The sequence below is a fragment of the Rhinoderma darwinii genome (genome assembly GCF_050947455.1).
Source record: "Rhinoderma darwinii isolate aRhiDar2 chromosome 4 unlocalized genomic scaffold, aRhiDar2.hap1 SUPER_4_unloc_1, whole genome shotgun sequence".
In the NCBI taxonomy this organism is placed as follows: Eukaryota; Metazoa; Chordata; class Amphibia; order Anura; family Rhinodermatidae; genus Rhinoderma; species Rhinoderma darwinii.
In genome coordinates this window covers 564605-580843 of record NW_027461753.1, presented here as the reverse complement: position 1 = coordinate 580843, position 16239 = coordinate 564605, and the positions used below count along the sequence as shown (strand labels likewise).

The 16239-nt window shown below is 42.7% G+C and overlaps 1 protein-coding gene across 1 annotated transcript in view; it reads right to left on the bottom strand.

Moving 5' to 3' along the window:
- The window catches only part of EIF2B4 (eukaryotic translation initiation factor 2B subunit delta), a 61001-nt gene extending 49360 nt beyond the window's left edge, over positions 1–11641 (bottom strand). Inside the window, exon 1 of the mRNA XM_075847430.1 lies at positions 11560–11641. Coding sequence (XP_075703545.1) covers positions 11560–11581 — 22 coding nt within the window. The 5' untranslated portion in view covers positions 11582–11641. The remainder of the gene's footprint in view (positions 1–11559) is intronic.
- Between the last annotated feature and the right edge of the window lie 4598 nt (positions 11642–16239).

The window sequence follows — 16239 nt, the reverse complement described above, 5'->3', positions numbered from 1 at the left end:
ATATAATAGATAGGAGGAGGAGGTGACACTGCTGTAGTGATATAGATATATAATAGATAGGAGGAGGAGGTGACACTGCTGTAGTGATATAGATATATAATAGAGAGGAGGAGGAGGAGACACTGCTGTAGTGATATAGATATATAATAGATAGGAGGAGGAGGAGACACTGCTGTAGTGATATAGATATATAATAGATAGGAGGAGGAGGTGACACTGCTGTAGTGATATAGATATATAATAGATAGGAGGAGGAGGAGGAGACACTGCTGTAGTGATATAGATATATAATAGATAGGAGGAGGAGGAGGAGACACTGCTGTAGTGATATAGATATATAATAGATAGGAGGAGGAGGAGGAGACACTGCTGTAGTAATATAGATATATAATAGATAGGAGGAGGAGGAGGAGACACTGCTGTAGTGATATAGATATATAATAGATAGGAGGAGGAGACACTGCTGTAGTGATATAGATATATAATAGATAGGAGGAGGAGACACTGCTGTAGTGATATAGATATATAATAGATAGGAGGAGGAGGAGGAGACACTGCTGTAGTGATATAGATATATAATAGATAGGAGGAGGAGGAGACACTGCTGTAGTGATATAGATATATAATAGATAGGAGGAGGAGACACTGCTGTAGTGATATAGATATATAATAGATAGGAGGAGGAGGAGGAGACACTGCTGTAGTGATATAGATATATAATAGATAGGAGGAGGAGGAGACACTGCTGTAGTGATATAGATATATAATAGATAGGAGGAGGAGGAGACACTGCTGTAGTGATATAGATATATAATAGATAGGAGGAGGAGGAGGTGACACTGCTGTAGTGATATAGATATATAATAGATAGGAGGAGGAGACACTGCTGTAGTGATATAGATATATAATAGATAGGAGGAGACACTGCTGTAGTGATATAGATATATAATAGATAGGAGGAGACACTGCTGTAGTGATATAGATATATAATAGATAGGAGGAGGAGGTGACACTGCTGTAGTGATATAGATATATAATAGATAGGGGGAGGAGGAGACACTGCTGTAGTGATATAGATATATAATAGATAGGAGGAGGATGAGGAGACACTGCTGTAGTGATATAGATATATAATAGATAGGAGGAGGAGGAGACACTGCTGTAGTGATATAGATATATAATAGATAGGAGGAGGAGACACTGCTGTAGTGATATAGATATATAATAGATAGGAGGAGGAGGAGACACTGCTGTAGTGATATAGATATATAATAGATAGGAGGAGGAGGAGGTGACACTGCTGTAGTGATATAGATATATAATAGATAGGAGGAGGAGGAGACACTGCTGTAGTGATATAGATATATAATAGATAGGAGGAGGAGGAGACACTGCTGTAGTGATATAGATATATAATAGATAGGAGGAGGAGGAGACACAGCTGTAGTGATATAGATATATAATAGATAGGAGGAGGAGGTGACACTGCTGTAGTGATATAGATATATAATAGAGAGGAGGAGGAGGAGACACTGCTGTAGTGATATAGATATATAATAGATAGGAGGAGGAGGTGACACTGCTGTAGTGATATAGATATATAATAGATAGGAGGAGACACTGCTGTAGTGATATAGATATATAATAGATAGGAGGAGGAGGAGACACTGCTGTAGTGATATAGATATATAATAGATAGGAGGAGACACTGCTGTAGTGATATAGATATATAATAGATAGGAGGAGGAGGAGACACTGCTGTAGTGATATAGATATATAATAGATAGGAGGAGGAGGAGGAGACGACACTGCTGTAGTGATATAGATATATAATAGATAGGAGGAGGAGGTGACACTGCTGTAGTGATATAGATATATAATAGATAGGAGGAGGAAACACTGCTGTAGTGATATAGATATATAATAGATAGGAGGAGGAGGAGGTGACACTGCTGTAGTGATATAGATATATAATAGATAGGAGGAGGAGACACTGCTGTAGTGATATAGATATATAATAGATAGGAGGAGGAGGAGACACTGCTGTAGTGATATAGATATATAATAGATAGGAGGAGGAGGAGGAGACGACACTGCTGTAGTGATATAGATATATAATAGATAGGAGGAGGAGGTGACACTGCTGTAGTGATGTAGATATATAATAGATAGGAGGAGGAGACACTGCTGTAGTGATATAAATATATAATAGATAGGAGGAGGTGACACTGCTGTAGTGATATAGATATATAATAGATAGGAGGAGGAGGAGACACTGCTGTAGTGATATAGATATATAATAGATAGGAGGAGGAGGAGGAGACACTGCTGTAGTGATATAGATATATAATAGATAGGAGGAGGAGGAGACACTGCTGTAGTGATATAGATATATAATAGATAGGAGGAGGAGGAGGAGACACTGCTGTAGTGATATAGATATATAATAGATAGGAGGAGGAGGAGACACTGCTGTAGTGATATAGATATATGATAGATAGGAGGAGGAGGAGACACTGCTGTAGTGATATAGATATATAATAGATAGGAGGAGGAGGAGACACTGCTGTAGTGATATAGATATATAATAGATAGGAGGAGGAGGAGACACTGCTGTAGTGATATAGATATATAATAGATAGGAGGAGGTGACACTGCTGTAGTGATATAGATATATAATAGAGAGGAGGAGGAGGAGACACTGCTGTAGTGATATAGATATATAATAGATAGGAGGAGGAGACACTGCTGTAGTGATATAGATATATAATAGATAGGAGGAGGAGGAGACACTGCTGTAGTGATATAGCTATATAATAGATAGGAGGAGGAGGCGACACTGCTGTAGTGATATAGATATATAATAGATAGGAGGAGGAGGTGACACTGCTGTAGTGATATAGATATATAATAGATAGGAGGAGGAGGAGGAGACACTGCTGTAGTGATAAAGATATATAATAGATAGGAGGAGGAGACACTGCTGTAGTGATATAGATATATAATAGATAGGAGGAGGAGGAGACACTGCTGTAGTGATATAGATATATAATAGATAGGAGGAGGTGACACTGCTGTAGTGATATAGATATATAATAGATAGGAGGAGGAGACACTGCTGTAGTGATATAGATATATAATAGATAGGAGGAGGAGGAGACACTGCTGTAGTGATATAGATATATAATAGATAGGAGGAGGAGGAGGAGGAGACACTGCTGTAGTGATATAGATATATAATAGATAGGAGGAGGAGGAGGTGACACTGCTGTAGTGATATAGATATATAATAGATAGGAGGAGGAGGAGGAGACACTGCTGTAGTGATATAGATATATAATAGATAGGAGGAGGAGGAGACACTGCTGTAGTGATATAGATATATAATAGATAGGAGGAGGAGGAGACACTGCTGTAGTGATATAGATATATAATAGATAGGAGGAGGAGGAGACACTGCTGTAGTGATATAGATATATAATAGATAGGAGGAGGAGGAGGTGACACTGCTGTAGTGATATAGATATATAATAGATAGGAGGAGGAGGTGACACTGCTGTAGTGATATAGATATATAATAGATAGGAGGAGGAGGAGGAGGAGGAGGAGACACTGCTGTAGTGATATAGATATATAATAGATAGGAGGAGACACTGCTGTAGTGATATAGATATATAATAGATAGGAGGAGGAGGTGACACTGCTGTAGTGATATAGATATATAATAGATAGGAGGAGGAGGTGACACTGCTGTAGTGATATAGATATATAATAGATAGGAGGAGGAGGAGGAGACACTGCTGTAGTGATATAGATATATAATAGATAGGAGGAGGAGGTGACACTGCTGTAGTGATATAGATATATAATAGATAGGAGGAGACACTGCTGTAGTGATATAGATATATAATAGATAGGAGGAGGAGGAGACACTGCTGTAGTGATATAGATATATAATAGATAGGAGGAGGAGGAGGAGACACTGCTGTAGTGATATAGATATATAATAGATAGGAGGAGGAGACACTGCTGTAGTGATATAGATATATAATAGATAGGAGGAGGAGACACTGCTGTAGTGATATAGATATATAATAGATAGGAGGAGGAGGAGGAGGAGACACTGCTGTAGTGATATAGATATATAATAGATAGGAGGAGGAGACACTGCTGTAGTGATATAGATATATAATAGATAGGAGGAGGTGACACTGCTGTAGTGATATAGATATATAATAGATAGGAGGAGGAGGAGGAGGAGACACTGCTGTAGTGATATAGATATATAATAGATAGGAGGAGGAGGAGACACTGCTGTAGTGATATAGATATATAATAGATAGGAGGAGGAGGTGACACTGCTGTAGTGATATAGATATATAATAGATAGGAGGAGGAGACACTGCTGTAGTGATATAGATATATAATAGATAGGAGGAGGAGGAGACACTGCTGTAGTGATATAGATATATAATAGATAGGAGGAGGAGGAGACACTGCTGTAGTGATATAGATATATAATAGATAGGAGGAGGTGACACTGCTGTAGTGATATAGATATATAATAGATAGGAGGAGGAGGAGGAGACACTGCTGTAGTGATATAGATATATAATAGATAGGAGGAGGAGACACTGCTGTAGTGATATAGATATATAATAGAGAGGAGGAGGAGGAGACACTGCTGTAGTGATATAGATATATAATAGAGAGGAGGAGGAGGAGACACTGCTGTAGTGATATAGATATATAATAGAGAGGAGGAGGAGGAGACACTGCTGTAGTGATATAGATATATAATAGATAGGAGGAGGAGGAGGAGACACTGCTGTAGTGATATAGATATATAATAGATAGGAGGAGGAGGAGGAGACACTGCTGTAGTGATATAGATATATAATAGATAGGAGGAGGAGGAGGAGGAGACACTGCTGTAGTGATATAGATATATAATAGATAGGAGGAGGAGGAGACACTGCTGTAGTGATATAGATATATAATAGATAGGAGGAGGAGGAGACACTGCTGTAGTGATATAGATATATAATAGATAGGAGGAGGAGGAGGAGACACTGCTGTAGTGATATAGATATATAATAGATAGGAGGAGGAGGAGACACTGCTGTAGTGATATAGATATATAATAGATAGGAGGAGGAGGAGGAGAAGACACTGCTGTAGTGATATAGATATATAATAGATAGGAGGAGGAGGAGACACTGCTGTAGTGATATAGATATACAATAGATAGGAGGAGGAGGTGACACTGCTGTAGTGATATAGATATATAATAGATAGGAGGAGGAGGAGACACTGCTGTAGTGATATAGATATATAATAGATAGGAGGAGGAGGAGACACTGCTGTAGTGATATAGATATATAATAGATAGGAGGAGGAGGAGGAGACACTGCTGTAGTGATATAGATATATAATAGATAGGAGGAGGAGGTGACACTGCTGTAGTGATATAGATATATAATAGATAGGAGGAGGAGACACTGCTGTAGTGATATAGATATATAATAGATAGGAGGAGGAGGAGACACTGCTGTAGTGATATAGATATATAATAGATAGGAGGAGGAGACACTGCTGTAGTGATATAGATATATAATAGATAGGAGGAGGAGGTGACACTGCTGTAGTGATATAGATATATAATAGATAGGAGGAGGAGGAGGTGACACTGCTGTAGTGATATAGATATATAATAGATAGGAGGAGGAGGAGGTGACACTGCTGTAGTGATATAGATATATAATAGATAGGAGGAGGAGGAGGAGGAGACACTGCTGTAGTGATATAGATATATAATAGATAGGAGGAGGAGGAGACACTGCTGTAGTGATATAGATATATAATAGATAGGAGGGGGAGGAGACACTGCTGTAGTGATATAGATATATAATAGATAGGAGGAGGAGGTGACACTGCTGTAGTGATATAGATATATAATAGATAGGAGGAGGAGGTGACACTGCTGTAGTGATATAGAAATATAATAGATAGGAGGAGGTGACACTGCTGTAGTGATATAGATATATAATAGATAGGAGGAGCAGACACTGCTGTAGTGATATAGATATATAATAGATAGGAGGAGGAGGAGACACTGCTGTAGTGATATAGATATATAATAGATAGGAGGAGGAGGAGACACTGCTGTAGTGATATAGATATATAATAGATAGGAGGAGGTGACACTGCTGTAGTGATATAGATATATAATAGATAGGAGGGGGAGGAGGAGGAGACACTGCTGTAGTGATATAGATATATAATAGATAGGAGGAGGAGACACTGCTGTAGTGATATAGATATATAATAGATAGGAGGAGGAGGAGACACTGCTGTAGTGATATAGATATATAATAGATAGGAGGAGGAGGTGACACTGCTGTAGTGATATAGATATATAATAGATAGGAGGAGGAGGAGACACTGCTGTAGTGATATAGATATATAATAGATAGGAGGAGGAGGAGACACTGCTGTAGTGATATAGATATATAATAGATAGGAGGAGGAGGAGACACTGCTGTAGTAATATAGATATATAATAGATAGGAGGAGGAGGAGGAGACACTGCTGTAGTGATATAGATATATAATAGATAGGAGGAGGAGGAGGAGACACTGCTGTAGTGATATAGATATATAATAGATAGGAGGAGGAGGAGGAGACACTGCTGTAGTGATATAGATATATAATAGATAGGAGGAGGAGGAGACACTGCTGTAGTGATATAGATATATAATAGATAGGAGGAGGAGGAGGAGACACTGCTGTAGTGATATAGATATATAATAGAGAGGAGGAGGAGGAGGAGACACTGCTGTAGTGATATAGATATATAATAGATAGGAGGAGGAGGAGACACTGCTGTAGTGATATAGATATATAATAGATAGGAGGAGGAGACACTGCTGTAGTGATATAGATATATAATAGATAGGAGGAGGAGGAGACACTGCTGTAGTGATATAGATATATAATAGATAGGAGGAGGAGGAGACACTGCTGTAGTGATATAGATATATAATAGATAGGAGGAGGAGGAGGAGACACTGCTGTAGTGATATAGATATATAATAGATAGAAGGAGGAGGAGACACTGCTGTAGTGATATAGATATATAATAGATAGGAGGAGGAGGTGACACTGCTGTAGTGATATAGATATATAATAGATAGGAGGAGGAGGAGACACTGCTGTAGTGATATAGATATATAATAGATAGGAGGAGGTGACACTGCTGTAGTGATATAGATATATAATAGATAGGAGGAGGAGGAGACACTGCTGTAGTGATATAGATATATAATAGATAGGAGGAGGAGACACTGCTGTAGTGATATAGATATATAATAGATAGGAGGAGACACTGCTGTAGTGATATAGATATATAATAGATAGGAGGAGGAGGAGACACTGCTGTAGTGATATAGATATATAATAGATAGGAGGAGGTGACACTGCTGTAGTGATATAGATATATAATAGATAGGAGGAGGAGGAGGAGGAGACACTGCTGTAGTGATATAGATATATAATAGATAGGAGGAGGAGGTGACACTGCTGTAGTGATATAGATATATAATAGATAGGGGGAGGAGGAGACACTGCTGTAGTGATATAGATATATAATAGATAGGAGGAGACACTGCTGTAGTGATACAGATATATAATAGATAGGAGGAGGAGGAGACACTGCTGTAGTGATATAGATATATAATAGATAGGAGGAGGAGGAGACACTGCTGTAGTGATATAGATATATAATAGATAGGAGGAGGAGGAGACACTGCTGTAGTGATATAGATATATAATAGATAGGAGGAGGAGGAGGTGACACTGCTGTAGTGATATAGAAATATAATAGATAGAAGGAGGAGGTGACACTGCTGTAGTGATATAGATATATAATAGATAGGAGGAGGAGGAGGAGACACTGCTGTAGTGATATAGATATATAATAGATAGGAGGAGGAGGAGACACTGCTGTAGTGATATAGATATATAATAGATAGGAGGAGGAGGAGACACTGCTGTAGTGATATAGATATATAATAGATAGGAGGAGGAGGTGACACTGCTGTAGTGATATAGATATATAATAGATAGGAGGAGGAGGAGACACTGCTGTAGTGATATAGATATATAATAGATAGGAGGAGGAGACACTGCTGTAGTGATATAGATATATAATAGATAGGAGGAGGAGGAGACACTGCTGTAGTGATATAGATATATAATAGATAGGAGGAGGAGGAGACACTGCTGTAGTGATATAGATATATAATAGATAGGAGGAGGAGGAGGAGACACTGCTGTAGTGATATAGATATATAATAGATAGGAGGAGGAGGTGACACTGCTGTAGTGATATAGATATATAATAGATAGGAGGAGGAGGAGGAGGAGGAGACACTGCTGTAGTGATATAGATATATAATAGATAGGAGGAGGAGGAGACACTGCTGTAGTGATATAGATATATAATAGATAGGAGGAGGAGACACTGCTGTAGTGATATAGATATATAATAGATAGGAGGAGACACTGCTGTAGTGATATAGATATATAATAGATAGGAGGAGGAGACACTGCTGTAGTGATATAGATATATAATAGATAGGAGGAGGAGACACTGCTGTAGTGATATAGATATATAATAGATAGGAGGAGGAGGAGACACTGCTGTAGTGATATAGATATATAATAGATAGGAGGAGGAGACACTGCTGTAGTGATATAGATATATAATAGATAGGAGGAGGAGGAGGAGGAGACACTGCTGTAGTGATATAGATATATAATAGATAGGAGGAGGAGGAGACACTGCTGTAGTGATATAGATATATAATAGATAGGAGGAGGAGGAGGAGGAGACACTGCTGTAGTGATATAGATATATAATAGATAGGAGGAGGAGACACTGCGTTAGTGATATAGATATATAATAGATAGGAGGAGGAGACACTGCTGTAGTGATATAGATATATAATAGATAGGAGGAGACACTGCTGTAGTGATATAGATATATAATAGATAGGAGGAGGAGACACTGCTGTAGTGATATAGATATATAATAGATAGGAGGAGGAGGGGACACTGCTGTAGTGATATAGATATATAATAGATAGGAGGAGGAGACACTGCTGTAGTGATATAGATATATAATAGATAGGAGGAGGAGGAGGAGACACTGCTGTAGTGATATAGATATATAATAGATAGGAGGAGGAGACACTGCTGTAGTGATATAGATATATAATAGATAGGAGGAGGAGGAGGAGACACTGCTGTAGTGATATAGATATATAATAGATAGGAGGAGGAGGAGACACTGCTGTAGTGATATAGATATATAATAGATAGGAGGAGGAGGTGACACTGCTGTAGTGATATAGATATATAATAGATAGGAGGAGGAGGAGACACTGCTGTAGTGATATAGATATATAATAGATAGGAGGAGGAGACACTGCTGTAGTGATATAGATATATAATAGATAGGAGGAGGAGGAGACACTGCTGTAGTGATATAGATATATAATAGATAGGAGGAGGAGGTGACACTGCTGTAGTGATATAGATATATAATAGGGAGGAGGAGGAGACACTGCTGTAGTGATATAGATATATAATAGATAGGAGGAGGAGACACTGCTGTAGTGATATAGATATATAATAGATAGGAGGAGACGGAGACACTGCTGTAGTGATATAGATATATAATAGATAGGAGGAGGAGGAGGAGACACTGCTGTAGTGATATAGATATATAATAGATAGGAGGAGGAGGAGGAGACACTGCTGTAGTGATATAGATATATAATAGATAGGAGGAGGAGACACTGCTGTAGTGATATAGATATATAATAGATAGGAGGAGGAGGAGACACTGCTGTAGTGATATAGATATATAATAGATAGGAGGAGGAGGAGACACTGCTGTAGTGATATAGATATATAATAGATAGGAGGAGGAGGAGACACTGCTGTAGTGATATAGATATATAATAGATAGGAGGAGGAGACACTGCTGTAGTGATATAGATATATAATAGATAGGAGGAGGAGGAGACACTGCTGTAGTGATATAGATATATAATAGATAGGAGGAGGAGGAGACACTGCTGTAGTGATATAGATATATAATAGATAGGAGGAGGAGGAGGAGGAGGAGACACTGCTGTAGTGATATAGATATATAATAGATAGGAGGAGGAGGAGGAGGAGGAGACACTGCTGTAGTGATATAGATATATAATAGATAGGAGGAGGAGGTGACACTGCTGTAGTGATATAGATATATAATAGATAGGAGGAGGAGGTGACACTGCTGTAGTGATATAGATATATAATAGATAGGAGGAGGAGGAGGAGACACTGCTGTAGTGATATAGATATATAATAGATAGGAGGAGGAGGAGGAGACACTGCTGTAGTGATATAGATATATAATAGATAGGAGGAGGAGGAGGAGACACTGCTGTAGTGATATAGATATATAATAGATAGGAGGAGACACTGCTGTAGTGATATAGATATATAATAGATAGGAGGAGACACTGCTGTAGTGATATAGATATATAATAGATAGGAGGAGGAGACACTGCTGTAGTGATATAGATATATAATAGATAGGAGGAGGAGGTGACACTGCTGTAGTGATATAGATATATAATAGATAGGAGGAGGAGGAGGAGGAGGAGGAGACACTGCTGTAGTGATATAGATATATAATAGAGAGGAGGAGGAGGAGGAGACACTGCTGTAGTGATATAGATATATAATAGATAGGAGGAGGAGGAGACACTGCTGTAGTGATATAGATATATAATAGATAGGAGGAGGAGGAGACACTGCTGTAGTGATATAGATATATAATAGATAGGAGGAGGTGACACTGCTGTAGTGATATAGATATATATAGATAGGAGGAGGAGGAGGAGGAGACACTGCTGTAGTGATATAGATATATAATAGATAGGAGGAGGAGGAGGAGGAGGAGACACTGCTGTAGTGATATAGATATATAATAGATAGGAGGAGGTGACACTGCTGTAGTGATATAGATATATAATAGATAGGAGGGGGAGGAGGAGGAGACACTGCTGTAGTGATATAGATATATAATAGATAGGAGGAGGAGGAGGAGGAGGTGACACTGCTGTAGTGATATAGATATATAATAGATAGGAGGAGGAGGAGACACTGCTGTAGTGATATAGATATATAATAGATAGGAGGAGGAGGTGACACTGCTGTAGTGATATAGATATATAATAGATAGGAGGAGGAGGAGGAGACACTGCTGTAGTGATATAGATATATAATAGATAGGAGGAGGTGACACTGCTGTAGTGATATAGATATATAATAGATAGGAGGAGGTGACACTGCTGTAGTGATATAGATATATAATAGATAGGAGGAGGTGACACTGCTGTAGTGATATAGATATATAATAGATAGGAGGAGGAGGAGGAGGAGACACTGCTGTAGTGATATAGATATATAATAGTCCGGGGTGTCTCCGGTTCTCACCCGGTTTTCTGCCGTCCTCCATGTTTCTGTGGTCAGGATCTTCCGGTGTCACAGCGCAGACACGTGGTTTGAGGACGGAGCCGCCATGTTGGAGTCTGGCATGTTCCTGCAGTTATTGGCAGAGCGGCCATCCAGCGGAGACAGGCACGAACTTAGGGACGCCGCCATGTTTACTCAGGGCAACAGCGAGAGGGCGGGGAAGTGTCGCCTCATATTACAACATTATTTACTAATTTACTACAGGGTAGTACAGGCAGGGTACAGGCAGAGCACAGGTAGGGTACAGGCAGAGTGCAGGCAGAGCACAGGTAGGGTACAGGTAGAGTGCAGGCAGGGTACAGGAAGAGTACAGGCAGAGCGCAGGCAGAGCACAGGTAGAGTACAGGCAGAGTGCCGGCAGAGTGCAGGCAGGGTACAGGAAAAGTACAGGCAGGGTACAGGCAGAGTGCAGGCAGGGTACAGGAAAAGTACAGGCAGAGTGCAGGCAGAATACAGGCAGAGCGCAGGCAGGGTACAGGAAGAGTACAGGCAGAGCGCAGGCAGAGCACAGGTAGAGTACAGGCAGAGTGCCGGCAGAGTGCAGGCAGGGTACAGGAAAAGTACAGGCAGGGTACAGGCAGAGTGCAGGCAGGGTACAGGAAAAGTACAGGCAGAGTGCAGGCAGAATACAGGCAGAGCGCAGGCAGGGTACAGGAAGAGTACAGGCAGAGTGCAGGCAGAGTGCAGGCAGGGTACAGGCAGAGTATAGGCAGGGTACAGGAAGAGTGCAGACGGAGTACAGGCAGAGTACAGGAGGAGTACAGTCAGGGTACAGGCAGAGTCCAGGCAGAGCGCAGGCAGAGCACAGGCAGGGTACAGGCAGAGTGCAGGCAGGGTACAGGCAGAGTGCAGGCAGGGTACAGGCAGAGTATAGGCAGGGTACAGGAAGAGTGCAGACGGAGTACAGGCAGAGTACAGGAGGAGTACAGTCAGGGTACAGGCAGAGTCCAGGCAGAGCGCAGGCAGGGTACAGGCAGAGTGCAGGCAGGGTACAGGAAGAGTACAGGCAGGGTACAGGCAGAGTGCAGGCAGGGTACAGGAAGAGTGCAGGCAGGGTACAGGAAGAGCGCAGGCAGGGTACAGGCAGAGTGCAGGCAGGGTACAGGAAGAGCGCAGGCAGAGCACAGGCAGGGTACAGGTAGAGTACAGGCAGAGTGCAGGCAGGGTACAGGCAGAGTGCAGGCAGGGTACAGGAAGAGCGCAGGCAGAGCACAGGCAGGGTACAGGTAGAGTACAGGCAGAGTGCAGGCAGAGTGCAGGCAGAGCGCAGGCAGAGCACAGGCAGGGTACAGGCAGAGTGCCGGCAGGGTACAGGAAGAGTACAGGCAGAGTGCAGGCAGGGTACAGGAAAAGTACAGGCAGAGTGCAGGCAGGGTACAGGCAGAGTGCAGGCAGGGTACAGGAGGAGTACAGGCAGAGTGCAGACAGAATACAGGCAGAGCGCAGGCAGGGTACAGGAAGAGTACAGGCAGAGTGCAGGCAGGGTACAGGCAGAGTACAGGCAGGGTACAGGCAGAGTACAGGCAGGGTACAGGAAGAGTCCAGGCAGGGTACAGGCAGAGTGCAGGCAGGGTACAGGAGGAGTACAGGCAGGGTACAGGCAGAGTCCAGGCAGGGTACAGGCAGAGTGCAGGCAGGGTACAGGAGGAGTACAGGCAGGGTACAGAGTGCAGGCAGGGTACAGGAAGAGTGCAGACAGAATACAGGCAGAGCGCAGGCAGGGTACAGGCAGAGCACAGGAAGAGTGCAGGCAGGGTACAGGCAGAGTGCAGGCATGGTACAGGAAAAGTACAGGCAGGGTACAGGAAGAGTCCAGGCAGGGTACAGGCAGAATGCAGGCAGGGTACAGGAGGAGTATTTACATTCTCGGGTGTTGGTACAGGTTTATGTTCTCAGGTGTTGGGTACAGGTTTACGTTCTCGGGTGTTGGGTACAGGTTTACGTTCTCAGGTGTTGGGTACAGGTTTACTTTCTCGGGTGTTGGTACAGGTTTACGTTCTCGGGTGTTGGGTACAGGTTTACATTCTCGGGTGTTGGTTACAGGTTTACGTTCTCGGGTGTTGGTACAGGTTTACGTTCTCAGGTGTTGGGTACAGGTTTACTCTCTCGGGTGTTGGGTACAGGTTTACGTTCTCGGGTGTTGGGTACAGGTTTACTTTCTCAGGTGTTGGGTACAGGTTTACTCTCTCGGGTGTTGGGTACAGGTTTACGTTCTCGGGTGTTGGGTACAGGTTTACTTTCTCAGGTGTTGGGTACAGGTTTACGTTCTCGGGTGTTGGTACAGGTTTACACTCTCAGGTGTTAGGTACAGGTTTACATTCTCAGGTGTTGGGTACAGGTTTGCGTTCTCGTGTGTTGGGTACAGGTTTACACTCTCGGGTGTTGGGTACAGGTTTACGTTCTCAGGTGCTGGGTACAGGTTTACGTTCTCGGTGTTGGGTACAGGTTTACGTTCTCAGGTGTTGTGTACAGGTTTACGTTCTCGGGTGTTGGGTACAGGTTTACTTTCTCAGGTGTTGGGTACAGGTTTACGTTCTCGGGTGTTGGGTACAGGTTTACATTCTCAGGTGGTAGGTACAGGTTTACGTTCTCAGGTGTTGGGTACAGGTTTACGTTCTCAGGTGTTGGGTACGGTTTGCGTTCTCGGGTGTTGGGTACAGGTTTACGTTCTCGGTGTTTGGTACAGGTTTACGTTCTCAGGTATTGGTACAGGTTTACGCTCTCGGGTGTTGGTACAGGTTTACGTTCTCAGGTGTTGGGTACAGGTTTATTCTCTCGGGTGTTGCATACAGGTTTACGTTCTTAGGTGTTGGGTACAGGTTTACGTTCTCGGGTGTTGGTTACAGGTTTACGTTCTCGGGTGTTGGTACAGGTTTACGCTCTCGGGTGTTGGTACAGGTTTACGTTCTCAGGTGTTGGATACAGGTTTATGTTCTCAGGTGTTTGATACAGGTTCACGTTCTTGGTTGTTGGATACAGGTTTACGTTCTCAGGTGCTGGGTACAGGTTTACGTTCTCAGGTGTTGGGTACAGGTTTACGTTCTCGGGTGTTGGTACAGGTTTACGTTCTCGGGTGTTGGGTACAGGTTTACGTTCTCAGGTGCTCGGTACAGGTTTACGTTCTCAGGTGATGGGTACAGGTTTACGCTCTCAGGTGGTAGGTACAGGTTTATGTTCTTGGGTGTTGGGTACAGGTTTACGTTCTCAGGTGATGGGTACAGGTTTATGTTCTCAGGTGTTGGGTACAGGTTTACGTTCTCGGGTGTTGGTACAGATTTACGTTCTCGGGTGTTGGGTACAGGTTTACGTTCTCGGGTGCTGGGTACAGGTTTACGTTCTCGGGTGTTGGGTACAGGTTTACGTTCTCGGTGTTGGGTACAGGTTTATGTTCTCAGGTGTTGGGTACAGGTTTACGTTCTCGTGTGTTGGTACAGGTTTACGTTCTCAGGTGCTGGGTACAGGTTTACGTTCTCGGGTGTTGGGTACAGGTTTACGTTCTCGGGTGCTGGGTACAGGTTTACATTCTCGGGTGTTGGGTACAGGTTTATGTTCTCAGGTGTTGGGTACAGGCTCACGTTCTCAGCTGTTGGGTACAGGTTTGCGTTCTCAGGTGCTGGGTACAGGTTTATGTTCTCAGGTGTTGGGTACAGGTTTACGTTCTCGGGTGTTGGTACAGGTTTACGTTCTCGGGTGTTGGGTACAGGTTTACGTTCTCGGGTGTTGGGTACAGGTTTACGTTCTCGGGTGCTGTGTACAGGTTTATGTTCTCAGGTGTTGGGTACAGGTTCACGTTCTCAGGTGTTGGGTACAGGTTTGCGTTCTCAGGTGCTGGGTACAGGTTTATGTTCTCAGGTGTTGGTTACAGGTTTACGTTCTCAGGTGTTGGTTACAGGTTTACGTTCTCGGGTGTTGGGTACAGGCTTACGTTCTCAGGTGCTGGGTACAGGTTTACTTCTCGGGTGTTGGATACAGGTTTACGTTCTTAGGTGTTGGGTACAGGTTTACGTTCTCGGGTGTTGGTTACAGGTTTACGTTCTCGGGTGTTGGTACAGGTTTACGTTCTCGGGTGTTGGTACAGGTTTACGTTCTCGGGTGTTGGTACAGGTTTACGTTCTCGGGTGTTGGTACGGGTTTACGTTCTCGGGTGTTGGTACGGGTTTACGTTCTCGGGTGTTGGGTACAGGTTTACGTTCTCGGGTGTTGGTTACAGGTTTACGTTCTCGGGTGTTGGGTACAGCTTTACATTCTCAGGTGGTAGGTACAGGTTTACGTTCTCAGGTGTTGGTACAGGTTTACGTTCTCGGGTGTTGGTACGGGTTTACGTTCTCGGGTGTTGGGTACAGGTTTACGTTCTCGGGTGTTGGTTACAGGTTTACGTTCTCGGGTGTTAGTACAGGTTTACGTTCTCAGGTGTTGGGTACAGCTTTACATTCTCAGGTGGTAGGTACAGGTTTACGTTCTCAGGTGTTGGTACAGGTTTACGGTCTCAGGTGTTGGTACAGGTTTACGTTCTCGGGTGTTGGTACGGGTTTACGTTCTCGGGTGTTGGGTACAGGTTTACGTTCTCAGGTGATGGGTACAGGTTTACGTTCTCGGGTGTTGGGTACAGGTTTACGTTCTCAGGTGTTGGTACGGGTTTAC